The sequence below is a fragment of the Meles meles genome, chromosome 2 (assembly GCF_922984935.1).
Source record: "Meles meles chromosome 2, mMelMel3.1 paternal haplotype, whole genome shotgun sequence".
NCBI classification, from domain to species: domain Eukaryota; kingdom Metazoa; phylum Chordata; class Mammalia; order Carnivora; family Mustelidae; genus Meles; species Meles meles.
The window spans coordinates 140,838,290-140,865,440 of NC_060067.1; the positions used below are offsets into that span (position 1 = coordinate 140,838,290).

The 27,151-nt window shown below is 40.5% G+C and overlaps 1 protein-coding gene across 2 annotated transcripts in view; it reads right to left on the reverse strand.

The window, feature by feature from the left end:
• Nucleotides 1–323: 323 nt before the first annotated feature.
• Nucleotides 324–27,151, reverse strand: part of SH3RF1 (SH3 domain containing ring finger 1) — a 182,046-nt gene continuing 155,218 nt past the window's right edge. The window contains exons 7-12 of one of the 2 annotated variants that reach the window (XM_045997084.1): nt 26,948–27,114; nt 25,348–25,518; nt 22,507–22,766; nt 21,233–21,594; nt 12,078–12,418; nt 324–2,716 (exon numbers count right to left, since the gene is read on the reverse strand). In XM_045997084.1, coding sequence (XP_045853040.1) covers nt 2,548–2,716; nt 12,078–12,418; nt 21,233–21,594; nt 22,507–22,766; nt 25,348–25,518; nt 26,948–27,114 — 1,470 coding nt within the window. In that variant the 3' untranslated portion in view covers nt 324–2,547. Of the gene's footprint in view, nt 2,717–12,077; nt 12,419–12,833; nt 12,866–21,232; nt 21,595–22,506; nt 22,767–25,347; nt 25,519–26,947; nt 27,115–27,151 lie in introns of those variants that run through there. The other variant, XM_045997086.1, reaches the window with a different exon arrangement.

Here is a 27,151-nt window from a genome sequence, read left to right on the forward strand (position 1 = left end):
ACACCCTATCGTTTCCCTACCCCCACCCCCCAGCAACCCTCAGTTTGTTTCCTGAGATTAAGAGTCTCTTATGGTTTGTCAACCTCCCCCGTCCCATCTTCCACAAGCTCTTTTAAGAAGGCTTTAAACTTCCTGAGGAAGTAACCAAAGAAGGTTTGTTATTTGGAGAGGTAAAAATATATCATAAACACTAAATTGATTATTGTAGACATCTTCTGTTTGAGGTATATGCAAAGAATTTTTATGAAGTAGAAATTACGTCAAATATGTCTCAGGTTAAAAAAAAAAGAAAAATTTTAAGCATTAATGCAAGGGACACATAATGATTGAACATCAAATTTTAATCTTGAACCTTTTCTCCAGTCTTCAAATTGTTAACACGAAAAGGAATGATAAATTGCAATTTTATCATTGCCATATCGCTGTGTAACAAGCCCTTGTTACAAAATCTCCATCTACTGTCTCCAAAAGACAAATAGAAAACCCATACATTATATTATCTAAGTGATCTATTAACAGATGAAATTTTAACCAACTTCATAGCAGGAAACTATTAACAGAGGTACTTCAATCACATAGCTTAAAATATGGAGAAAAGACGGGTAAAAAATTACCTTAAGCTGTAGTAGTCTTTTTACTTTTTAAAATTTTTATAAAATACACTAATTTCCCAAAATAAAGAATATTATGACACATTGGTGTCAACTTACACAGATGAAAGCTGATGTCAGCTTTTTTCCTAACTAAAGCTCATTTCACCAAACCTTTATATATTACATGAATATCCAAGTAAAGTATTTTTTAAAAAATTCAACACACAGGAACATAATGTACAGTGTTTTATATAAAAAAAAAGTTAATTTAGGAATGATTTAATTTTCAACCACATAATATCTTTTTAAGACCATGAAACCTCTTGCTATTGCAAGAAGACTATTCAGTTCATGTTTCTATTTCCCATTTGTAATTCTCAAGAGTAAAAAATGAAAAAGGTTTTTTTGTATGTTTGTTTTTGTTTTCCACAAGAAAACTCTAGCAACAATTTCATTCACTACCAGGCTGTCTTCCCTCCTTTTGTTTTTAGGACTACCCAGATCCACGACTGCGTGGCACCGGAATGTAATGGGGAGAAGAGGCCAATGACATCAAAGAATGGATATAAAAAGACGGGCACAGCTGGATCCTGTCACAATTGTAAGGTGTGGGCACTTTCACTGGAGCAAGGCCTACCAGAGCCGCAAGGGAACTGTCACAGGAGCAGTCTCCTGGCTCATCCTTTATATCAGTCAGCTGGGAGGACAGAAACGAACATTTTCACTAATGACTTGTATAATGGCTGATGGATGCGTTAGCCAGGAGGGGAGGGAGTACACCCAGAGACCTCGGTCAGGAGCGAAAAGAACGCTGTTTATTTTATACCTCCTGCATTGGTCACTTCTGAGCATGAACTAACCTCAACAGGAAACTGCAATGAAATATACATACCATGCACAGTCTATATTACTGTGGGAATCCAGTAACACATGCAAGACGATGGGAAAAGAATCACAATGGATAAAATGTAAACTTTTCACAGTGTTTCTTACAGCCTTTGACTTCAGCACGAGGGCATCACTTACCACCACAATCTCACAAATGTTTTATTGTGTCCTGGGCATGCATATCACTTGGGGTAAAAATGGGCGATTACATTTCACAGCCATTCTTAGACAGGAGTACAACTTCAATTTTTCCAATGTCCAACCAATGAATTGAGCTCCTTCTGTTATAAAACTATATTTCTGAATACATTTTTGTTCAAGGGTTATGCTTTATTTTTCCTTATCATTTCACTGACTTCATTTTAGGGAAATTAAAAACCTACAAAATTATACTGAGGACTAGGTCTTACAGTGATTCCTGATCAAACCAGAAAGACAGGGAATCACTAACTTCTTTCTCTCAAGTTTGTGTCTCCCTACCCCAGGCCTTTACTGATACTGATTGAGTAATATGTTTTGATTTCCTGAAGAGGAAAACCAAATTAGAGAACTGGCATTTCTGGCTTAAAAGATGCAAAAACTAACACAGGTAAGGGGAGGAGGTTCATTCTATGTCAAAAGAATCTCTTGCTCTCAACAGGAGATAATCCAGCTTCTCCTTAGCTATCATTTCATAAATTAATAGCTTCTTAAAATCAAAATCGAAAGAATTTATCTATTATAAGAAAAATTCAAGTTTAAAAAAGCAAATAAATTAGTTAAGCCTTGTAAACAATTGTCCATTTTAGCTATATATCTTTTTAAAAAAGGTTTTTCTGTATAGTAAATCAGACAGTACAAGGCACACCTTACACACCAGAATCCGGAATGACAGGACCCACATATACACACATGCCTTCTTCACGCTGTTGGCTGGCCTAATCGTGCTGGGGGCACTGGGGTCACACACCAAACCTTTGGTCATCTCCTGACCATCTGGAAGTCCACAAATGTGCTCTTTCCATTAAACTGCTTTGTGCTATTTTGTTCTGTGATGTGACTTCCAGCCTTCACAAGGTTAGTCTCCTCAGATGTTTTCCACAAAGCTTCCTGGGAAAAGGCCAGTTTTCCCATTACGTTGTAACGTGCCTTTGAACCAGCCATCTTCTCGCTTTTTATGAACAAACACAATATCTCCTTCTTTAAGTTCAAGTTCTGCCTCACTCTGAGGAGGATAGGAAACCACCACTCTGTGCCTAGAAAACAAGAGATATATTTTAGTTAAAGTCACTCAAAGTAGTAAAAATAAAATTTAAAAATGGTGTACTACTGGTCTAACACAGCTTTAAACAAACAGAATAGGAAAAGTAACATTTGTAAAACAACTCAAAATAGAACTGTTCTCTATTTTGTAGAGATTGGTTTTAATAGTTTGGATGTGTTTAACAGCTCACTGTCCGTGACCCAGACTGGTTTGAGTGACCTTCACAGTATTCTTGTCTCCTCCCACAGAGAAAATTATATTCCATTTCCTAGAAGAAAATGCCCTGTCCTCCATCTTCTCCAAGAATAAGAGTGAATTTATTTGATTGGTGAGACCAGAAGAAGCAGTTGAGTAGGTGGGTTCAGCCCTCTCTTAACTACCTGCCTCCAGTCTGTTTTCACACTGGAAGCATGGAATGGTCAGGGTCAGGTCTGCCGCCTTGAAATGGATCTGGAAGTCTGTCTCTCTGTGTCCCTTACACTCTGGTTTGACATGGACGAGAGGCAGCAATTCCAAGGAAGTTCATCTGCCTCATATACCCATATTCTCCCTTGGGCAGGCTGTCCTAAGGTCTAAACAGGGAGGGGAGGACCATAGCCACAAATTCAGTCCATCACCACCAGTAATGAGGTTGACATCCTGATCTCCATTAATCTGATAACTGTGTCTGTTTCTCCATTGGTTTTCAACTCTGATATTAGTGAGAAAAAGTATAATTACCACTTAAGAATCCCAGGAGTCTTGTTGGTTTAATACTATCTGTATCTCCCTTCTTCCTTAGTCTCCTTCTGTGAAATTATGATTAATAGCCACGGAAGACAGATTAAGGTTTTTATGCCCCATGTTCTTTTATCTTTCTATTTTTCCAGCATTATTGCCCTCCTTTACTCCTCTCTCGCTTTTCCCAGTCAAAGGGGGTGGGGGAAAGGTGGTATATGGTAGCCAACCTCCAAGATGGCCCCAGTGACTGTTGTCTCCTGGTATTCATACTCTTGTGTGATCTCCTCGCACAATCACAGGGATGGTCTGTGTGACCAAAAAAATACTGTAAAAGTAACTGTGTGATTTCTGAGGCTAGATTATGCTGGGAAAATTGGCTGCCATGTTGTGAAAAAAACTTTACATCCCTATGGAAAGGATCACATGGTGGGTAACTGAGGTCTCTTTCTTTCTTTCCTTTTTTTTTTTTTTTTAAATTTTATTTATTTGAGAGAGAGAGAGAGAGTTGGGAGGGGTAGATGGAGAGAATGAATCTGAAGCAAACTCCCCGCTAAGCATGGATCCCACTGCAAAATCATGGCCTGAGCCAAAACCAAGAGCTGGATGCTCAGCCAACTGAGCCACCCAGGAGCCCCTAACCAAGGTCTCTTTCTAAAAGCCAGCTAAGTAGCCAATAGTGATGTGAAGGAGTCACTTAGAAGAGAGTCCCCCCGCCCTGGCCAAGCCTGTAGGTGACTACAGCTGAGGCTGATATCTGACTGCAACCTCAGGAAATATCCCAAGCTGGAACCATCCAGATAAGCCACTCCCAAGTTCCCAACCCACAGAAGCCGTGGGGTAACAAATGTTTATTGTTGCTTTAAGCCACTCAATTTTAGGAGCAATTTGTCACATGGTAAAAGATAACTAAAATGTTACCTTTTTTTATCTATGATAAAAAAATGTGAACATATATCTTTCTTCATTTGCTGTTATGTGGTATTCAGTCATAAAGGTGATTTTCAGTTTCTATTTTCGTTTGGTTCTTAAAGTCAGAAAACAAGCTTATAGCCGCATAGGACCCACTCTTGACTGTAAGTAAAGAATGGTACGGCTTACATATTGATAGTCACAACAAATTCTATAGAACTGCCCCTAAGCTATGAAACCCATTAGGGCCCAATCCTTTAAGAAGATCACTAGCTTCACCAATCTCCATCTCATAAAAACTAGAACTAACTCTTATTAAGGAGGACCATAGCAAGAACACCAGACTATTACTCTATTTAAAAAAAAAAAAAAAAAAAAAAAAAAAAGGCATCTCTGAAAAAGTAGAGTGAGTGCCCAAACAGTTCCTGAGCTATTCTGGGCACCATGAACCAAATGATCCTCCAGGGTCTGAAACAAAAGTAGTAAAGCATGGAGGCTGACTTATTATTTCTAAGGAAGGTTCAGTTAATTCAACATGAATTAACATGTTGAACCCACTGAACCCACAAAGCTCAGGGTTCAGTCATGCACGAACTGAGGAAGAAGGCATGGCACTGGGTACAAAGGCACTGTGTGTGAAGCTCTGGGCTAGGGGTTGCCATAGCCTTAAAGGTCTTTTGGAGTAGCTTAACTTTGAGCTAATTATGTCTGCTCTCTCAGTCTCAGTTTCCCTATCTGTAGAAAGAGACTGCTGTAACTTAAACAGGTTGTCGTGTAATGGAGTACGATTATAAGTGTGATGCTTAGCATGGTATCTATTACAGAGTTTATACTCCCAAATTCTAGCTCCCACTGCAATCATATGACTTAGGCAAAAGCAGGCAAGGGTCTGGTGCTTCAAGGGGGTGAAGGATGGGCCAGGAAGTCACTGGCCCCCTCTACCCAGGAAGCAGACTTAGGCCATAGCCTAAAGAAGAACTGTCTGATAATGAGACTTGACACTTAAGAATGGTAAAGTTAGGTTTTGGAATTCCTTCTCTGCTACCTTTAAAAGCAGGATAAATAATTTCATCATAGACCTATCTAAAGGAAGGGATCCAGATGAGAAGATTTCTCAAGTCTGATGCCAACCTGCTAAAAATTCATGTAAGAAGCAATGTAACACGTTGCCATTTGAGGCAAGTTAAAATTTGAGCAAAGCTTTTTAAGTCTGGAAAGAAGCATACAAGTGAATCAGATCGCATTCAGAGTAGATCTCTCATGAAATGTATTCCCCATCAGTTCTCTGTGAGCTGCCTTAAAGGTGAAATGGAATAAAAATAGTTCTTGAAAAACTTGAATTAGATTAATATTTGCATTTATAAAATGCACTAAACCAATTTCGTCAAAATTTTTTTGAACTAAAACTGCTGCTGGGCTAAGAACATAATCTTCCTGCCAAGTTCCCATTGGGAGCAAATTTTCATTGCTAAGTTATAAACCTCTGGGGGGGTGGGTAGAATGAGAAACCATGTGCATAATGGAAACTGTGACACAGTCCTGATTGTATGAAGACAACCAGGTGCAGTGGTAACAGACTCCACTTAGCACTGTCTTCCAGCTCTGATCTTGGCCTTAAGCCCTGTGAGGTAGTTTGCACACATTTCTAACATAGACTCTTAAGGCCAAATTCTGGGCACAACTGGCCAACTATCTCAGGCATGGAAAGTGGAATGTTTACAGACCAACAAACAGATGTAAGGCGCAGCTGTGGAGGCCCTTCACATCTGTTCCTCCACTGCCTCACTTGGATTATGCTTGTGTTTATTTGAGTTGGGGCTTTGGGGAAGTTCTGAAGCTCAGAACCTCCATGGGACCTGCTAATCCCACTTTCAAAACCTGCACCTCATCATCTACTCTTCATTGCTGCTGCAACCAATCCTGGTGGACAAACTCATGACCTTCCACCTGGTCAAGTAATCGACCTATCCTCCCTGCCTCCATCTCTTCTGCCCCCATTCTGTTCTACACAGAACTGACAGACTCTTTCTTTCTTTTTTTAAGATTTTATTTATTTAACAGATCACAAGCAGGGAGAAGGGCAGGCAGAGAGAGAGAGAGGGGGAAGCAGACTTCCTGTTGAGCAGAGAGCCCAATGCGGGGCTTGAGACCCTGAGATCATGACCTGAGCTGAAGGCAGAGGCTTAACTCACTGAGCCATCCAAGTGCCCCCAGACTCTTTCCTTTTTTTTTCCTTTCTTTTTTTTTTTAATATTTTATTTATTTGACAGAGAGAAATCACAAGCAGGCAGAGAGGCAGGCAGAGAGAGAGGAGGAAGCAGGCTCCCTGCGGAGCAGAGAGCCCAATGTGGGGCTCGATCCCAGGACCCTGAGATCATGACCTGAGCTGAAGGCAGAGGCTCTAACCCTCTGAGCCACCCAGGGGTCCCCACCCCCAGACTCTTTCTTAACTGGGAACTCTACTAGTAGGTTTTTTGTTTTTGTTTTAGATTTTACTTATGTACTTAGAGCGAGCGAGAGAGAGGAGGAGCAGGGGTAGGGCAGAAATGGAGAAGCAGACTCCCTGCTGAGCAGGGAGCCTGATGTGGGTCTTGATCCCAGCACTCTGGGATCAGGACCTGAGCTGAAGGCACACACCTAACCAACTGAGCCACCCAAGTACCCCACAACTCTACTTGTAGTTATCTATTGCTCAAAAATCATTACTGGCTTCCAATGCCTATGAATAAGGTTAATCCTCAGCCTGGTATGTGAAGCCCTCAGTGTCTGACCTTCATCTCTCTTTCTATGTATATCTACAGTGATTTCCATGAAGGTATCAAACATGCCTCTAAACCGGAGTACATGGCTTTTACCTCTCCAATCCTTGGCCCATGTGGTTCCTTCTGTTGGGAGTTCCCTGTGATGATGCCTCTGCCCATCCACACCTGATCAGCGTCCCACAGCCTGGTTCCAATTTGCCCCTGCAAAATCTTCTCTAGCCCCATGGCTGGAAGTAAATTCATGCTCACTCAGATCCCAGAGGCCTCATGTACATTTCTTATGGCACTTAGCACAGTGTACATTGCATTGTTACCATCTGTATCCCTGTCTCATTTATTTTCCCAGACCACAAGCTGCTTGAGAGGTGACAGGATGGTAAATTCACTTTAAATGCCTCATATCACTTAGCATAGTTTATGGTAAGTTCCCCCCCCCCTTTTTTAGAGAGAATGTAAGTGGGGGAGAGGTGCAAAAGGAGAGGGAGAAAGAGAATCTTAAGCACTCCATGCTCAGCACAGAGCCCAATGCAGGGCTTGATCTCATGACTCAAAGATTGTGACCTGAGCCAAAATCAAGAGTCAGACACTTAAACTACTGAGCCATCTAGGTGTCCCTTGTGATAATTCTTAATAAGCATTTTGAGTGACAAAACAAAAGGCACAACATATAGTAAAACTGTTTTTTAAGAGGTGCAAAGCTCCCTAGAAAGGAATGTAATTTGACAAACGCTAAAACATGGAAGGACCTTGAGAACATTATGCTAAGTGAAATAAGCCATACACAACAGGACAAATATCATACAGTTCCATGTATGAGGTACCCAGAATAGTCAAACTCATAGAGACAGCAAAGTAGAGTGGTGGTTATTAAGGGTTGCCGAGGAGGGAATGGGGACTTACTGTTTAATGGGTGCGGAGTGTCAGTTTGGAATAACAAAGTTTTACAAATGTATAGTGTTGATGCTTATTCAACAATATGAATGTACTTAGCGTCACTGATTTTTACCTTAAAAAATGGTAAACTTTATGTATATTTTACTATAATTTAAAAATAGGATAAATGAGTGAGTGACTAAAAAAAATAATGTAAAGATTAGGGGAAAAAAGAAAAATGAAAAAATGTCAAAAGCTGAGTGATCCCTTGGTTGTTGTAAGGTATGTCTTCGAACAGAGCACCTGGGAGGTGGTGTGAGGTATACAGCATGGCTCACAGCCTTGACCCTGAATGGGCCTCTGCCTCTTGGTGTCTTTGTGACCCTCCGTTTTTGTGACAGTTACCAGGGTGGAATTCAAGAAACAGGCTTGCTATACAAAGAAGTTTCACTGATACCCCACTGCCAATCTTCCTGACTTGGGCTATGATGTTCAGTCTTCCACCTAAATGAGCACCTACAATCTTTTATTTGTATAAATAATTGATTTCCTTTATTCTTCTGGCCTCTCTTGCACTCTCTTCAATTCATACCTTTTGTTTTGGTTGTTTCTAATCTCTCCTGGTACAGCCCAAATTGGACGCCCTTGTGGCTCTGGGAGGCACTCTGTCCATCACCCTGGTCTGGGTAAATAACCTGCACTGCTTTCTGCCAGTTGCTACAGCAATCTAATAGCCAATTAAGTATTTCACTGGCAAAACCATACTAGCTTACTTTGTAGCTCTGCCTGAAGTCCAAGTAAATTATATCCATTGCTTCACCCAGTGGGTTCATTGTCCCTACCTCAAATTAATCATCAAACCCAACTGACTTTCTGTAAATCTGTCTCTATCCAATTTGTGTTTCCCAGTGTTCTAGTTTAATCCCTGATCAAAGATCATAGGTTCTTTTCCAGTTTAGGAGATGGGTTTATGGGTATGTGGTTATCAGTTTAATTCTTAATCTTCAAAATACACACAGAGATGATATGCTGTGTCTCCTTAAGCCCTTATCTATTCTTTTTCAGTAGAGGGGAACAAAAGAAAAGCCTGTCACATACACTTTCTTTTACTGCGATCCCTTCTGAAATATTTTATTTCTATTTTCTCTTTGCAATTTCCTAATTATTTTTTCTCCATTACCTAAAATAGAGCCCAAGACATTTATTCTATTATTTCTGCTATCATCAATTACACATTTTCTGCCTCCAGGATGGAGCATTGCTTGCTTGTTTTCCTCACCCTCTCTAACAAACACAAAAGGATCCTTTTGTTCCTCAGAGAACTGTCTCAGCTAACACCAAGACCTGTCAATACACCTCAAGGTTCATCCTTTCTTACTGTGAAATTGCTTAAGTCTTTATGTCATGTGAATGCTTCTTTCCACTGAAGGCACTGGCTGCCCTACTCACATTCTTTTACTTTAGATTTATGGGACAGAGTCATGGTTTGAGGGGAAATTTTATGCTTGCTCTCATTATAATCTGTGCAGGAATCCTATTTCATACTGTACCAATACTATGCAATCAGAACTACTTCTACAAAATTTTACCAGTAAAAATTCCACCAGAAGATCTCAGGCTTCTGTACTTTGCCAGAGCAGGAACTGCTGCTATTTACACTGTGAATCAAGGAATCTAAGATCCTGAAATACTCTGAATCATACTAATGTGAAAATTATTCTTCCCTTCATTTTTAGCAAGAAGTACTTTTTATCGTGTTAAAAATGTTGAAATATCAAAACAGATAATCCCTAAATGATATACTTGGTAGCTTTCTACTAACCCAAAAATTTCATTCCCAGTGGATCATAAGTTGTTTTCCTACACTACTTGTTTCCACATATTTCCCCTATTGTTTTTATAGTCAGACAGACCTAAGAATACAAGTTAAATAAACACTATCACCATCATTGTATGAAGGCAAAGGGGCTGTGAAAAGTTAGGCTAGCTATTATATTTAATATTCCACTGAACATATGGATTGTAAAAATATGAACTCAACAGAAATCTTCTCCAAAGACCCCTTTTCCACCTGTAAAAATTGAAATGGTTCTATGAAAAACCTGCCAGAGAATTCCAGAGTGCCCATGCCCATCTGTTCTGTCCTTAAATTCTCCATGTTCCCTATCTGATGTGCATCCCCCTGCTTCCTGAACCACCAACACCTGCCTGTATTAGCAATTTCTCCTTTTCAGATGCACTGAACAGCGGGAGCCTGCTGTTTAAGAAATGAGCTCCTCTAAGAGGAAAGGGCTGGGATGCAGAAGCCACAGAGACTAAGGACATCTGGCAACTGAAAAGGAATGCATAATGGGGGAGGGCGGCAGCAGTGCCAGACCCAGTCCTAGGGAGAGGCTGGGCAAAATGAACTATCACTCAGAACAGTCACACAAACACCACAAATGACAGGGAAAAGAGGAGAGAGACTTAGGGCATGAGGGAAAAACTGCAGATCAATGCCTGGGGGTGGGAAGGAAAGAAGGAGCCTTTGTGACCAAAAGAAAGTAAACAAGTCCCTGGAGTAACTCCAGGGACAGAAGGCTCTATCCCTCGAAAGCGGAGTAATACTGCAGGAAAAAAAAGGTTGACTCTCAGAATAAAGGATTAAGTGAATCCAGGACCACATTTCAAAGCTTTACTAGGAGTATGACAGATGAGGGGAAAAACAGAATAATTTTATTTGTGGAGGAAGAACCCTTTTTAAGGTAATGTCTCATATCACAACTGGTGTTATAAGGATTAGAACTACAGAAAATTATTTCACCTCACTATGAAAATAAATAAAACTGTGTACTTTGTACTTAATGCATATAGGTTGTTTGAAGTTTTTTTGTTTGAGTTTATTTTTTGGTAAAAATGTATGCCCCTGAAATTATACAAATGAAGGCCTCAAATTTTATTGGGCACAAATATCCATCTGAAATACAGACTTGAGGTGAAGTTAAGTCTTTTTAAAATCCAACATTTTATAGTCAGACTTCAAATCAGTAACTGAAAATACTACCCAAAATGCAACACCTTCACAAATTAGAAATTTGTGTTATTTATAAAATGCAGGTACAAAGGGAATAAAGCTTACAGAAATAATAAAACAGATGGCACTTTAAAAAAAAAGTTTATCTATAGTTGCATTATGTATAAACTGTCCACTGTTTTTAGTGTACTTCATACTTTCCTGGCCCACCAACAGTGCTTTTTAAATTCATGTAACCCTAGCAGATATTTTCTTAATACATATATAGTTTTCCCCAGTGTAACTCCTAGAACTCCACTGGTTGTACCAAAAAGATCTGCTCCCATCTGTAATCATTACTGAAGGCAAGATCACTAAGACAGGGCTCCTAGTTCCAAGCAAAACCAAACCAAGTCACTGTGTCAGGAAGGGATTCATGTCAGTGAGAACCAAGCCACACTCTCCTAGCTCAGGAAGAATAAAAAGAGAATTCTCTTAGTTGGCAGAATCTCCTAGACAACTAGCAGATAATGATGTCAACGTTTAATAAAAAAGGCAAAGGATAAACGGAGGGAGCAGTTGCTGGTGATGGAAGAGTGGCAAGAAGGAAGAAGATGCAAACCAAGTTCCAGGGGTTAACAAGTTTCATCTAGATACAATTCTGAAGTGGTTGTCTAGAGAAAATAAACACAAAGAGGGCTGGAGGCCTAACCCATAGAAGAAATACAGCAAATAGTAAAAGACAGCCAGAGCCTGACTGTTACTACAAATTCAGTTAAAAAAAAATTCGGGGGGCGCGGGGGGGGGGGGGGGTGGGCGCCTGGGTGGCTCAGTGGGTTAAAGACTCTGCCTTTGGCTCAGGTCATGATCCCAGGGTCCTGGGTCCTGGGACATCCGGCTCTCTGCTCCGCAGGGAGCCTGCTTCCTCCTCTCTCTCTGCCTGCCTCTCTGCCTAGTTGTGATTTTTCTGTCAAATAAATAAAATATTGAAAAAAAAAATTCGGGGGTTGTGGAAAAGTATCCTAACGTCAGAATAAGTACTCCAGCATAACAGTTGCTAGGCATTTCTCCATTTTCTCCGGAAACAGTGAACTCACCTCTCACAAACCACAGGCCTAGACTCATTCATGACAGGGCCCAGGGACGAACATGGCTGACGAGGCGGTGGAGCGATGGGAACAGCGGAGTCCAGGGAGCTTGTCTTCCGATGAAGGGCATCCTGGGCCATAAGGGCGGCCGGGCCTTCCCCATCTGTGGGACAGGAGCCGGCCCTGCCGTGGGCGCCCCCTAGCGGTAGCTCAGGACCCACTGCTCCCTGCAGAGGCAACTCGCAGCCACCAAGCTCCACTTCCAGGGTGGGGGAGGCTGGAGGAGATGCTCGGGGCTTCCGTTTGGTGGAAGAGCCGGAAAGCAACTTCAACAAACCCTTTTTTTCTTTCTAGGAAAAAAAAAAGTACATTAATTAGAGACGGACGGTACTGTTGTTATTGTAATTGTGATAGGGTGTTACAGTTTTGACTTTTGGGTTTGATGATTTTTTTTCTTTTTTTTAAGATTTTTAAGTTATCTCTACACCCAATATTCACAACGCCAAGATCAACAGTCGCATGCTTTACCACTGAAGCAGTCAGGCGCCCCTGGTTTGATCTTTTGAATTAAAATTTATTTCTGCAGATATCTGGTTATTTGTGATCTAGCTCCCAAATTCTGTATAATATTAACCCAACCTTTGCCTCCCTTTCTTCTCCCCTTCTGCCTGCCTTTTTTTGCTTGTTTTGGATCCTCCAATGCTCATCACTATCTTCTATTGAGGTAGACTAAGCAGACAAAAAAGAAGTAAAACAAAAACTCACCAAGATACATCTCAGGCTTGGTGAAGGCAGAACTGGACATTTTAGGACAAAATGGAAATTTGTGATTATCGATTTAATTTTTAAAATGACTATCTTACCTCTAATTCTTACATGCTGAATTAAACATTACAGCATTTTACCCTCCATCCAAATACTTGATTCTATTTTTTCAGCTTTTTAAAAAAAAAAGATTTTATTTATTCATTTGTCAGAGAGAGAGAGAAAGCATGCACAAGCAAGGGGAGTGGCAGGCAGAGGGAGAAGCAGGCTCCCCACTAAGTAGGGAGCCCAATGTGGGGCTGAGCTGAAGGCAGACACTTAACCAACTGAGCCACCGTGTCCCAACAGACCTGATTCTTATCATTACAGGTAGTGAGGTCTTGATCAGGGTTAAGGACTAAAGCAGTTCTCACATGTCACCACCCTGAGGAAATTTAGTAAGTCAATAATGACAGATGTCAAACCATTCCGATTATGCAAGAATCTCTTGGATTAGAAAGCCAAAACTCCACAAGATTTTATATAAAGCTTCAGTATATATAATCAAAAACATTTTTATGTCTCTTTGCAAGCAAATGTAGAAAAGAATTTTTTCCCCCAGCAATCTTACACCACAAAAACCATCTCTTGAATCTTTATCTCTTTGACACTTTGGTTCTTTGCTCTGCTAGGAAAACCAGATCTAGAGCTAAATTTTCTTCATTTCCAAAACCTGCGTCAATGTTCCTTCTGATAACGAAGCATAGAAAATAATCATTTTACATCATTTTAGTAAGGTGTCAATGACATCATAAAGTTCTCTAAATGAAAACATTGCTTAAAAATAAAACATTTCATAGAGAATTCATTAGAAAACTCTACAGGCAAACTCAAACTGGAACCATTAAGGTCCACTAAAAGGGAAGTAGAATTCTGAGGCGCCTACCCAAAGACAGAACACTGAGGAATTTTTCTTGAGATTATTAGTTCATACTCAGTAAAAATCCCTTGGGGAAAAGGGTCTGAATCAATAACAACACAGTTCCATTAGAGACATAATGGCAGAAAAAAGAACAAACTAAAGTGATGATTTAACCAGATGATGAAAAAGCATTCCAGGGAAAATGCATCCCAGGAAACTGCAGGCCCCATTTACCAAATACTATTCACAGTACAAACTAACCCTTGGGTTAGAAACAGAAGACAGGGAAGCATGGTGAGGAGCATTGAATTCATTTCTGTACAGCTCAACTCAGGCTGCAGATGAGCAGAACCAATCAACTGATCCCAATTCCCCTTCTCCCCATCCCAGCCTGAGGAAGATTCTTCCACATTTTTCTTCAAGGCCTGGCCTTAACTCACCATTCTGGCTTTTGCTTCATTCCTTCAACTTCTCATTTTCCAAGGGGTTATTAATACATTCCACTAAATGACACTACACACTTGAACTACCTGCCTGAGTGCCTGTATCTCATCCACCCGGTGCCTAGTACAGAGCTGCACCTGGGCTGAGAGGCCAAGAATGAAAGAGGAGATGGCTGGGAGGAAGGGAAAAGACTGAGCTAGTCTCAGGGCTAAGGGAGTAAGAAAGGACATTTTGCAATTCCTAAATCCCGTGGAGATAAAGATTTCCTTTTATACAGTGGCCAATGAAGTGGGCTGACCAAATGTCTGCCAGCCAAAGCTGCTGCCACTTCCTTAAGGGAGCCTGAGGTCTGGAGGGCCAACTAATGAGCTGAGAAAGAATAATGTCTACACTTCTAAGGAGGGCAGTCAGCCACAACTTCCAGCTCTTCCTGCCATCATGTAAGAAAGCACACTCTAATCCCTGGACCCCGACAGATCCACTGAGAACATCAAGTCCAGTGATAAATTACAATCTCAGCAAGCCATGGCTACAGATGTTCCTTAAAAGCTCAGTTCTGGGCACTCAGAAAAATTCAGTTAACTGAACGGCGCTCAGGGAACAGCCTCTAAAATGATTAAGAAGAAAGATGACTTGGTTCATCTAAAATGATTAAGCACATTAAATACAGCTTGCTTTAATGACTTCTAAGGGATGTGTTATCATCATCAGCTGATGCCGACTACCCACGAAGCAGAAGGCAGAGGATTAGATGTTGTGGCAGGGTGTGGGGGTATGGGATGGGGGTGCTAACATGGAAAAGATGCTGTCCTAGTTCCACTGAACTGTGCATCTGATATCATATTCTGATGTCTTCTTCACTAGCAGAACACTGTGCACTGGAGAGAGGATTTTGCAAACAGACACTTACCGTCTTCGTTTTTTCAAAATCCAACAGCAGAAATGAAAACTATAGATGAATTAATAGAGACTACACTTCAGCGAAGCAATTTCTTAAATGTAGTTTTAGCATGAATGAAGAAGGACATTATCTTTTTTTTTTTTTAAGTTATTTATTTATTTGACACACAGAGAGAGATCACAAGTATGCAGAGAGGCAGGCAGAGAGAGAGGGGGAAGCAGGCTCCCTGCTGAGCAGAGAGCTGGATGCGGGACTTGATCTCAGGACCCTGAGATCATGACCTGAGCCGAAGGCAGATGCTTAACTCATTGAGCTTACTCACTCACCCAGGCGCCCAGGACATTATCTTTTAACAGGAACCTCAACAGCTTTCCTGTTGGTTTTCTAAGAAATTATTCCTAGATGGAATAATGTTTTTATACTCATAATTTTCTCTTCAGAAGATCTGATGATTTAAAACCACACCTCATACATAAAAAGAACTATCTGGGTCAGAAAATAATTACCAGATGATAAGAGAGTGTAATTTTTATATATAAAAATAATTTCTGAACATCACCTAAATAACTTTTCATTAGTCATATCACAGAAGATGAGTACAATATGGAAAACCTTAAGTTCTCCTTCCCAAGCAAAAATAAAATTCATTTGAGCAACTCATAAAGTTAACCACATTCTACCCACTGAGTCTTCTTTGTTCCTCTCCTTGCCCTCAGATGTACAAAGAAAGTAGCAAGAGACAGTCTTCCAAGCCACTGTCATCAAAAATCTACACAGTCATATTTCCCAAAATCAGTCATTAGAAGAGATCTCAAAAGCTTAATTCATATGATTGTCTAATAATAATCACTCATTCCTTGAACAAATATTTACTAAGTGCTGAATATGAACCAACAATGTGTTAGGCTCTGGGAATACAACAGTGAACAAGACAAGAAGGAGTTCACATTCTCTAGCACACATAACACTGCTGTAAAACAGGCGCTCTGAAGAAAAATAAAGCAGGGTAAGGGCAGAGTGATTGACTGGGGAGTGCGGTCTGAGACGGGAGGCTCAGAAAAGGCTTTTTTAAAGAAGTGCAGGGAACAAGGGAAAGGCCATGTGAAATTCAGAGATGACTAAACACCAATAGATTCAAGAATCTTCTTAAATGCTTTTATAAGGATTTCCACATTTTTTCCTAACACCCAGCTGATGCGACAGGAACCAGTATTATTCTCATTGCCTACACCTCCCTAAGGTTCCCTAAAATCACACTGCTAGTAAGGGGTGGAAGTGGGACTTGAACCTAGCCTTTGTTCTTCTGAGAGTTCAGCACAGGCAACATCTCTAGAAGCACATCTACTCGATGGAGCGATAAGAGCAGATACGTTTGCCTGAGGGCTGCACATCATAAAGGTCACTGTATGGAACTGTGTGCATAGCCACACTATCCAGACCCGTATCTCAGCTATTGGCAGGGGCAGGAATGGGACTCCGATCACTTAACATGGACAGTGGCTTCTCCTTGAGAAAATGAAGTGGTGAAGCTCACAGACCAACTTGTTTTTGACAACAAAATAAAAACTGGAAGCGAAATCATATAAGCGAAGAAAGTGATCAGTAGGAACTCTGGGATAAGTGTTCAGAACAGAAGAAAATGGCGATTTTTAAAAACTTTATTTTTAAGTAATCTCTTATACCATCTTACAACCCTGAGATCAAGAGTCAATGCTCTACTGACTCAACCAACCAGGCACCTGGAAAATGGGTATTTAAAAACTGGATGAACCCTCTGCTTAAGAAAACCAGGAATTAAGAGCAAAGGTCCTCAAAGAGCAGATTGTTTGAAGATCTATGGCTCCTTCAGGGAGGGAGTCACTAGGACTTTGGGGGTGGGACGTTTGAGGCACTAAATGTTCATCTTTTATGGGCCACTTGTAGAAATGTTATCTTTTAGAAACAAATCTAGGATATGGCAGAGGGCAAGAGAACCAACACCTACTGCTGACGTTATGGAAATAAATGACAGTGTGAGAGAAGAATTACACTATGAAGGTAGGAGAAGGAAATGGAAGCAGGTGAAGTAAAGTGGGGCCTCAGAGATGGTTTCTTTTCTTTCTCTATATGAGGGTTAAAACTGTTAAATTAACTATACCATTAAAGATTTGATTAGAGGCTATTAAGACTGAGGTGATTTTAATGTCCTAGTAGCCTCTGTTAGCAAAACCAAAACCTAAACTTGTAAACACCTCCAGGTTAAGAAATCAAAAACTAAGGATAACCAATCACAAACAGCCACCTGGGCTTCCCCAAATAAGGAAGCCACTTAAACCTAGCCAATCAAATAATGTCTCTGCTCTGCTTTGATGTGTCCTCTACATAATTCTTGCCCCTAGCTCCTGTTGGTAGAGTGCTCCTAAGCACTTCCAGTTTGGCATTGCCTGATTTGAATACGTTTTACTCAAATAAACTCTTAGAATTTTTAATACGTATCAATTTGTCTTCTAATGAAACTTAGAAAATAAAAGAACAGTCAATTATATAATTGGTGCGGGAAAAAAGATTTTATTTTCTGGATAAAAGCATAACATACCAAAAATATTTACTGTATTTTGGTATATGAGGGGGAAAAGTATATATACACCACAGTATTAATGGCTATCTTTGAAATCTTGGATCATATTTAGGTTTTCAATTTGGATATTTAGATTCTTCTCTCACTTCTAAAAAAATATGTATATTTAAAAATTTTTTATAATAAGAAAACACAATAAAACACAGGCGCACGCACACACACACACACGCACAGGAATATCTCATAAGGATTGGGAAATTCATCTGGAGACTAGCTGATTAAATAATGAAGCCTTTAAACTGAATATGCAGTTAGAAAAATGTCCAGATAGAGCTATTAAACTGATAACTGTAGAAGACATGAGGGACCCCATAGAAAGAAGAACAACAATGGCAGAAAGGTCCAGGATTTCAAATAAGAAATAACAGATATGTTTGGAAATATATTGTAGAGTTTCAGATGCTTATTTATCAAACCACAGAATGCAGTTACCATACAAATTAGCTACAGGGACAAAAACACTTTTTTTTTTTTTTTTAAATCAAGGACAAAAACACATTTGAGGTAAGACTTCCAAATAAAATACTGTTCAAAAGGAATAGCTTAGTTAGGCAAGAAGCCGCAGTAGTCCTGTGTGCACATCAAAAAGTTATAGATCTCCATGGAATACCAGTTGTAGCTCACTACAGACAATTTATGTAGAGAGAAAAGGACAGGGCAATTGACAAGCTATCATTTGGGAGACACACCACACACTATCTAAAGAATTAAGTAAATGGATGATGCTGATCACAAAATGATGAAAGCAGATAGCGATAACAAGGGGATTGTCAAATACCTAGATACCTGCTGGACGTCTCAACTAAAACTAGGTCTCTATACAATTAGAATCTCTGATGTACTTTTTCCTTGAATTGTTAATCATTTAATCTCACTTTGGATCTAATTCTGATCAACTAGGGGAATGGTGGGGACCAGCAGGGGGTGGAAAGTTTCGGTCGGTGAAGCAGAAATATTGAAAACTTCGAAGTAAGCACCCAAAGAGAAGTTGGCTATAGTCAGACTTGAACTCTGAAGTTTAAAAGAACTGATTTTTAAAAGTCAAAGAAAATATATGCATGACCTGAAACTCAAAAGGAAAGATACTTCAAGAGGAATGGGAGGGCTCTCCAGAATGAAATTCTAACCGTACAGTCACAAATTACCTGAGCAGATGAAAATGTGGAGGCATCTAAAGGCACTAATGTGATCCCCCAGAGAGCGGCCTAATAGGCTCAAATTTTTAAAGGACTCGGTACAAAAAGATCAAGAGAAGGGTCCACAAGAAAGAATATATCATGGCCCATAACAGCTTAAACTTGAAATAAAGGGGTTGGGGGGATAGCCTTAAAGTAATGTTTGAAACAAGAAGAACAGGAAAGATACAGACCTGCTGTTTGAGATGGATGGTGGTTCTCAGAACATATAAAGAAAGGGAATGATAATTTTCAGACTAGAAAGAAAGAACAAACCTAGATAAGAGGGAAATGGGTGAAGAGACTGGGATTTAGAGATCCAATAATTCCTTGCCAGGATGAATTCACCCCAGCACAGAGAGAAAATAAAGGGCTAAAATGCAACAAAATAATCTTTGACTAATCCTGGTGAACCTGAGATCAGGTCAACTCAGCAGGGCAAGAAGGGCATGTGTAATCCTAACTTTCAAAAAGAAGACAATATTGCACTTTGCAGACTGTCTGGAAAATTCTGGAACAGTGTATTAAATGAAGTCTCCCTGGTAGATCCAGAACACTCAGTGAGGCATAGGAGATTTAGGAAGGAAAATTTGTAATCTGTGACAAAAGTAGGAGTGACAGAAACTTCAGGAGTATAGCCTTAAAAAAGAAGATAACTCTGAAATAAGTCAAGGCTTCATATAGAAAGAAGATCAACAATTTTTATGTAGCCCCTCAAAATAAAGAAAATGGCATGGGATATTCCGGAGCTAGGGCATTCTTGGTGAATGAGGGTGTCCAAACGAGGCCAGTGGCTATTTGTCAAGGATGGGGACTCAACAGGATAACCCGTTAGGTCCTGTATTAGTTGCTGCTGTAACAAATTACCACAAATTTTGTGGTAAAAATCATGTCCTGAAATTAAGGTGTCAGCTGGGCTACATCCCTTACAGAAGCCCTAGGGAAGGATTTGTTTCCTTGCCTTTTCCAGATTCTAGAAGCAGCTGCTTGCATTTCCTGGCTTGTGGCTCCTTCCTTCAATCACTTTGATCTCTGCTTCTGATTGTCATATCTCCTCTGGACCCATGCTCCTACCTCCCTTTCAGGAAGATCCATGTGATTATATGAGGCCAACCCAGATAATGTAAAACTATCCCCCTCATCTCAAGACCTTTATAAAATACCTTTTGCCATGGAAGGAAACCTATTCTTCTTTCAGGGCTCAGGAATGTAGAAATCTTTGGAGAGCCATTATTCTCCTGGCACAGGTCCCTTTCAAGCCTGTGATTCAATGAATTCTTTCCTGAGAGGGCAGGAACTGCAGAGTCCCTGTTCTCAATGACTCACTGTCCTGAAACCTTAAATTCTGAACTACGAAACAATTCTTTAAAGATACAGACAAAGTTGAACATGTCAGCTTGAGTACAAGTTTAATGTAGTTAATTATAAACACTGAACAGCTACCAATCTTTTTCAAAAATGCTAAGGTTAACCCAACAATTAAATATTAACTTTTTAGTAGGCTGTAAAGTTTATTTCCTTATAAACCCCTATTTACAGGCTTATGTAACCATTTAAATAGAGTGACATGCATTACCACTGAACCAGGTGGCTAAGAGTTTATGACTACCCTAGAGCTTCCCAGAATTGGGCTAGAACGTTAGAAGAGAATGCATAAAATACTGAGGAAAATACAGGATTTTCCTCAGGTTGCTACTTCATTTGACTGTAATACAATTACCCAGACTTTACTGTCACTCTTCAATTTCTATTCACAATTACTCACCATCAATTTCCCTTGCCTCCAACCACCTATCTCCAAACCCAACCGTAGGTTAGTCTTTCAAACACAGCTTTCCATTAATTTTTTTCTTGGAAATTCAGCCCCAAATGAGAGATTTTTTTTTTAAAGATCTATGAATTTAGAAAGTAATTTTTCACCCATATTTCAAGTCAAGAGGAAAACTATCCATGCTGATTATAATCAAATACACTGTAGAAAAAACAAACCCACGATCAACACTTTTGATCAACAATTTCAACCCTTTTGCGTATTAAATATCGTTTTGTAGACTGACTGAATAGGAAGAATTAAGGACAGCACAATGATGAAAGAATGAGTAACTAAAGGGTAAAGGAAATTCTTCCATGAGATGTAAGTTGCACGAGAAGTGACTAAGCCTTATTCACTGTGGTCTCCTAAACATACAATACAAGGCCTGGCAACTAGTGGGTGTTTCAATGCAGAGAATCATGAATCGAGCACCTGGCATGGTGACTCACACATGGCAAGCACTTGAAGGACTGCTGAACAATGAGTCCTTTCATTAGTTAGAAAGGATGGGACACAACACAAGCAGAGGAATAGGATGTTGGTCTTACTTTATTATCCTTGTCTGGCTTGGTTGCTGAACTGTTCCCACAGGCCAATGAAGCAATGTCAGGAGAGGTGGGGAGTCCAGGAAGAATGGTCACCGCCCGGCCACCGGGCTCACTCTCCAGAGAGGCAGTGGTGATGTTCGCAGAGGTCAGTGAAGCAGCCGCAGCACACGCCAGGGGGGCACTGACTCGACCCATGTTAATAGCAGCCACGTGGGTGGCAGGGCCTGCCATTGGAGACGGAAGTTGTGGGGAGGCCAAAGGATGATGGGGCAGGCCCACAGATGCAGCGCCCAGGCAGGCGGTGTTCTGTACTTGGATGGGTGTCACCGCTGCTGTAGGGCGTTCTTGGTTATGTGCTGCAACTAGTAGATGACAGGAGAGAAAACAGCAAAATTGAACTTTCTAACAAATGCTACTCACCAAAACATGAGTCACTTCACTACATCAGACCATAATGAAAGGTTACTATTGCATTTTTACAATAAATAATGGATGTATGCTGGTGTAAAAGCACTTAATTTTAGCTGGGTCCCTAGACACTGTATTTCCTTCCAGATCAGCTCTTTAGTCTGTAGAGAGCTCGGAAACTCAGCTATGACCCTGGACTGTTCAGTTAGAGAGGTCTTTCTGCAGATTTATGGACACAGTCTGTCTCTGATGGTACTCTAGAGTGTCAGATTAGGATGGCTCCCAGGCCTTTTCAAAATGATTCTCTCTTTTCAATCAATCAATCAATAAAATTATTCTCCCTTTTCTTATTAACCATTTTTCCTTCTTTTGGTTTTTATGATAGAATTTACAAGTTTACCTCACCACTGTTACCGAAGACTCTTGGGTAGGTTTTCAGTGCTATAGAAAGAAGAAAGTTATTTAAGATCCCACTGGGTCTAAAACAGACTTGAGATTAAGTTCACCAGAAATAATCAGCACACTGGTTAGCTAAGTACGATGTTGTCACGTGGCTAATGGCACTGAGACCTGAGCTCCTATGGTCTTGACTGCAGAAGTCTTGTTTTCAAGTCCTATCGACATTCTTAGGATCAGCCTAATTTCTTTCAGACTTTCAATCTGTAGGTCAGGCTTGAATTAATGTGTGGGGGCAGGCTTAGCCAAAATAAGCAGTTGTGGAGTACCACTGACTAGACAGTGCCTGCCTTATTTCCTAATGTTCTTCATTACTGTAACACAACATCTGCTTTTCTCAACATCTGTTATAGAAGAGCTGGTATTAGGCAAGCAACCCCTTTCCTGGTACTTTCTGGTCTCCTCCTTACCTGTCCTCACAGCACTGCGGGCCTGGTTGACTGTCATCTGCCCAGTCATGTGCAAAAAGACCTTAGCCTGAGGACTTGTCTGGATGTGAGCTGCTGACACCACGGCTGTGGGGACAACACTGGTACTCCCGGCCATACCATTTCCCTGGAGCTTCTGGGTAGGCCCACCTGCAGTGGAAGGACTGACCATAGTCACCCCTCGACTTGTCTGACCAGCAGTAGACATAGGGACTTTAGCTTGGGAAGCATTTGTCACGGTCCTGTCAAGACAGAAACAGACAGAAAGCCCAATCCATCAGCAAAAGGGAGGAGAGAACAATTAAAGGCAAGAAAAATGACTCAGGACTTTAAGATAGAACATTTTAAAGAATGAATGGAATTATTTTTACCAAATATAAGAATCACAAATTCAAAGTAAAGATGGCCCTGAAGGAGAGGAAGGTCTAGAAATATACTCTGAGTCACAGAAAATTACATGTCATATTCTGCTCAATACGTGAATACGTGTTTACCAGGTTCAGCTTTCCATATCAAGGCTCAACACCTCCACTCCCTTTAAGGCCCTGGATTCTTCTGCCTCAGCCATCAAAGAAGTTGATTTGTTTGTTACTGCTGCTAATAACGTTAGCAGTTTCACTCCTTTCTCAGAGCTTTGCTCGTATTTTTTTTGCCCTTCTCCCTGCTTGCCTCCAGTTCGGCATCACACAAAGGCCTGTGCAGATGCATGCATGTGCAAATACACATATGCACACACTCTTGGAATATTCTCACTGGCTTCTCTTGACCTATCTTAATCTCATGTATGGCCTAAGGTCCAGCAAAAAACTCGTTTTCAAGAAGCCTTGCCTAAGGCTTAGGGTTTAAGACCTTATGAGTCTATTGTTTCATGTGAATTTCTTCCTTCCATGGTCCTTGATGACAAAATGTGTTATTTTTACCATATAAATTCTTTATTAAATACTCCTGATTCAGTAAAAGTTCCTTGAAAGCAGAACCCCCATGGAATGGTTCTTTTATATTCCTCCAGTTACAGGGATACAGACAGCTCTAAAGAAACATTTACAGGTTGGGGGCGCCTGGGTGGCTCAGTGGGTTAAGCCTCTGCCTTCAGCTCGGGTCATGATCCCAGGGTCCTGGGATCGAGCCCCACATCGGGTTCTCTGCTCAGCAGGGAGCCTGCTTCCTCCTCTCTCTCTGCTTACTTGTGATCTCTGTCTGTTAAATAAATAAATCTTAAAAAAAAAAAAAAAGAAACATTTACAGGTTGAATTAAATTAAATTAGGTTCAATGTAGTTTTATGTCATGTATTTTTTTTAATATTCTAAATTCACTTAAACAATTCTATATGTAGTAACTTTCTACTACATAGAATACTTCATTAACTCAAACATCCTTATTATTTACTATGATAAGTAACAGAATTTATTGTAAGTAAGCATCTCTCCAGAGACTTTTAATAATTTGTTTTTAAGGTTATGAAAATGCTTTCCTTCATTAACTTAGTCTTTGTTGTGGTTTGGTTTGTTTTGTTTCCCTCAGTTGTTGTGCTGGTTTTTTGTTTGTTTTTTTCTCACTAGGGAAGGTCTATCTGCCATTTTCTGGATCCTGAATATAGATTTTAACATATACAGAAAAGGTTTATATTGACTAAAAATCTGCAAGTCAAATTGAAGCTAACATTCTGTCACCATCTGCAACAATAGTGATTTTCATTTGATTAGGCTGCTGGCCAACCTATAAATCAAGGCCAACAGCTGACAAACATGTCAGTTCATTACGCCATTTATTTAAAATCAGGGTTTTGAGGAAAGATTTAACACAGCTAAACCTGGACCATTTATTAAAAGCCCAGTAGCTAAAAACTGGGGCTCCTGTAATGCCATTATAGGTCTTTCCATTCAGTTTCCAAGGCTACTTTCCTCAGTGACAAGAAGGTGGACTATCTTTAAATAAATTTGGTGGGGCAGGGGGGGGGGGAATCTTGTGTACTTAAAGCTCCTATTATCCTGTAACATGGTTTTTCAACCTCAGGGACATTTTGGTCAGACAATTCCTTTTGGTGGGAGGCCGTGCTGTGTACTGTAGGACATTTAGCAGCATCTTTGGCTTCTATACACCATATGCCAACAAAAACACAAGCAAAATTGTATTCAGACATTGCCAGATTCCCTTGAGAAGCAAAATCACTTTTAACTGAAGGATCAAGGACATATTTAAGGAATTTTATTTCTGACTGTTTCATAGAAATTAATTGTCAGAATTGCAAGGAAATCACCAAGCTATTGGAATAAATATAGAGCCAAACACCTAGGTTTAAGTACTTCTTCACTGTGCGATCTCAGACAAGTCATTTAATCTCTCAGTGCCTTGGTTTTCTCACCTGTTAAGTGGGGATAATAATAGCAACTACGCCAACAAACTGCTCAAGAGTTACTATGTGTCATATGCATTTTGAAATCTGCCTGCCTGGCATATAGTAAATGTTATGTAAACATGTTAATAATGTAGCTTTTGTTTGTACTAAACATGATATTTTTTAAGCAGAAAAATGTTGAAAATGGTATAGTTGGATCTTCTCACATGTAACTTCAAGCAAATAACTTAAAACCCAGTATATATATTGGTGGAAACCTACAATTTCACATATACCCATGTGAAAAGTAAGCTAAGAATTTTAGAGTTAGAAGGGATTTCAGCAAGTATAGATATGAATTTTTAAAATGTTGGCTACATAACAGGCAATTATAGTGTGAGAAGGAATCTTGAATAGGCTAAAAACCATGAAAAAGAACAAAGCTTCTCTGTTTAGAACTTAATAAACCATTTATTCAAAACCATACCTTGTGACTGGTGCCACATAATTGCCAGGGAAAACCCCTATCTTGCTGGTATGCATCGATGTCCCTTTGAACCAGCCGTCCTGGCAACGCTCAAACACTAAAAACATTTCTCCTTTCCTCAGCTCCAGCTCATCCTCTTTCCGGGGAGTGTATGGATATATAGCAACATACCTAGAATAGAAAAGAGTATGTGATTCCAGGCTGAGTAACAGATAAACCCCAGGATGCACAAAAACTCTTCCTTGGTACAAAGTCTTGAATATTCCATACATATGTAAACAGAAAATAGAATCCTTTAAACCTGTAAGTAGCACTAGTAATCTTCCACTGAAAAAGGTTTTGCAGCCCAAATTTATTTTTTTTTATTTTTTTAAGATTTTATTTATTTATTTGACAGAAAGAGATCACAAGTAGGCAGAGAGGCAGGCAGAGAGAGAGGAGGAAGCAGGCTCCCCACTGAGCAGAGAGCCTGATGTGGGCATCAATCCCAGGACCCTGGGATCATGACCTGAGCCGAAGGCAGAGGCTTTAACCCACTGAACCACCCAGGTGCCCCTGCAGCCTACATTTAAAAGACAGGGGCCTTCCTGATTAAGAACTGCCAACCTGGTTCCCCCAGTGTGAAGGTGACTATCCCACCAAATGGTATTCGTGGGGTGTGAAAGAATTATGCAGCTTCCCAAAGTGCCTAACCTGCTGATGGGGATTAGGGACCCAATGGGAAACTTGAGCTTTTCAAATGGCACTTGTTAGATGTGGGAAGTAGCCCCGAATGACGACATATGGCACAAAATCCCACTGGGAGGCACAACATGCTGCCTTCCACACACAAGCTGAACCTAGAGGCTCGGGTTGCACCTGCTTTTGTATATTCAGCCAGAAAAAATGCTGAATTTGAAAAAGTCAAAAGGAAAAAAAGCCCAGATCATAGAGAGTACAAAACCACCCCACAATGCAAGGTGACTATGCCACCAACATATGGAAACCAGGCAGGCAACACTAACCAACAGTTTTTGGGGTGTGTGTGTGTGTGTGTGTGTGTGTGTTTTAAAATCAGGGCTCTAACGTGTTCCACATATAAAATCACACAATGTAGGAGCCACAAAAATCTAGCTGTATTCTGCCATTGGTAAACACTGAACAAGACAATGAGACTTTTCTGGATACTTATTGCTGGGGACTTCAAGCTTTTCACATGCACACTCCCTCTAGATCTGATCTGTGTGGAGTATCTTCCTGTTCCTTAATATCTTACTGCAAGGAATGAAATTGGAGACAAAAAGCTCAAAAAGAAATCATACAAAAAGATGGCTCCATGTACATATAGTATTATGAAGAAGCAAACACTGTGTTTCCCTAAACTGTAAAAGGCCCTCACTCAGCAGGATGGCTGCCTAGCGAGCTCATGTGTTGGACCCATTTTGTTTCAGCAGTTTCCTAATTATATGCATGACTGGGTATAAGTTTGCAGAACGCAAACCACTTTGGTGAGCCATAAGCCTGTCACCAGCTCCTATCAGAAAGGTGTTTGTCTACCTTTGCTGTTTGGGCTTAGTATGAAATGAACTTTAAAGCAGTAATAAATGACACCCTCACTTACACACTGGGGCGAGTCTGAGGCCGTAAATGTGCAATCTGGTCGGCGGGTCCCGCTGTGGGCCTCGGTCCCATTCCTGCAGCAGCAGCAGCAGCAGCAGCAACAGCGGTAGCAGCGCCGGGAGGTGTGGAGGCCAGTAAGGGGGGCGGTGGAAGAGGAGGATTCATCGTCTGGTATGAGGAGAGACAGAGAAAGAGAGAGGGGGGG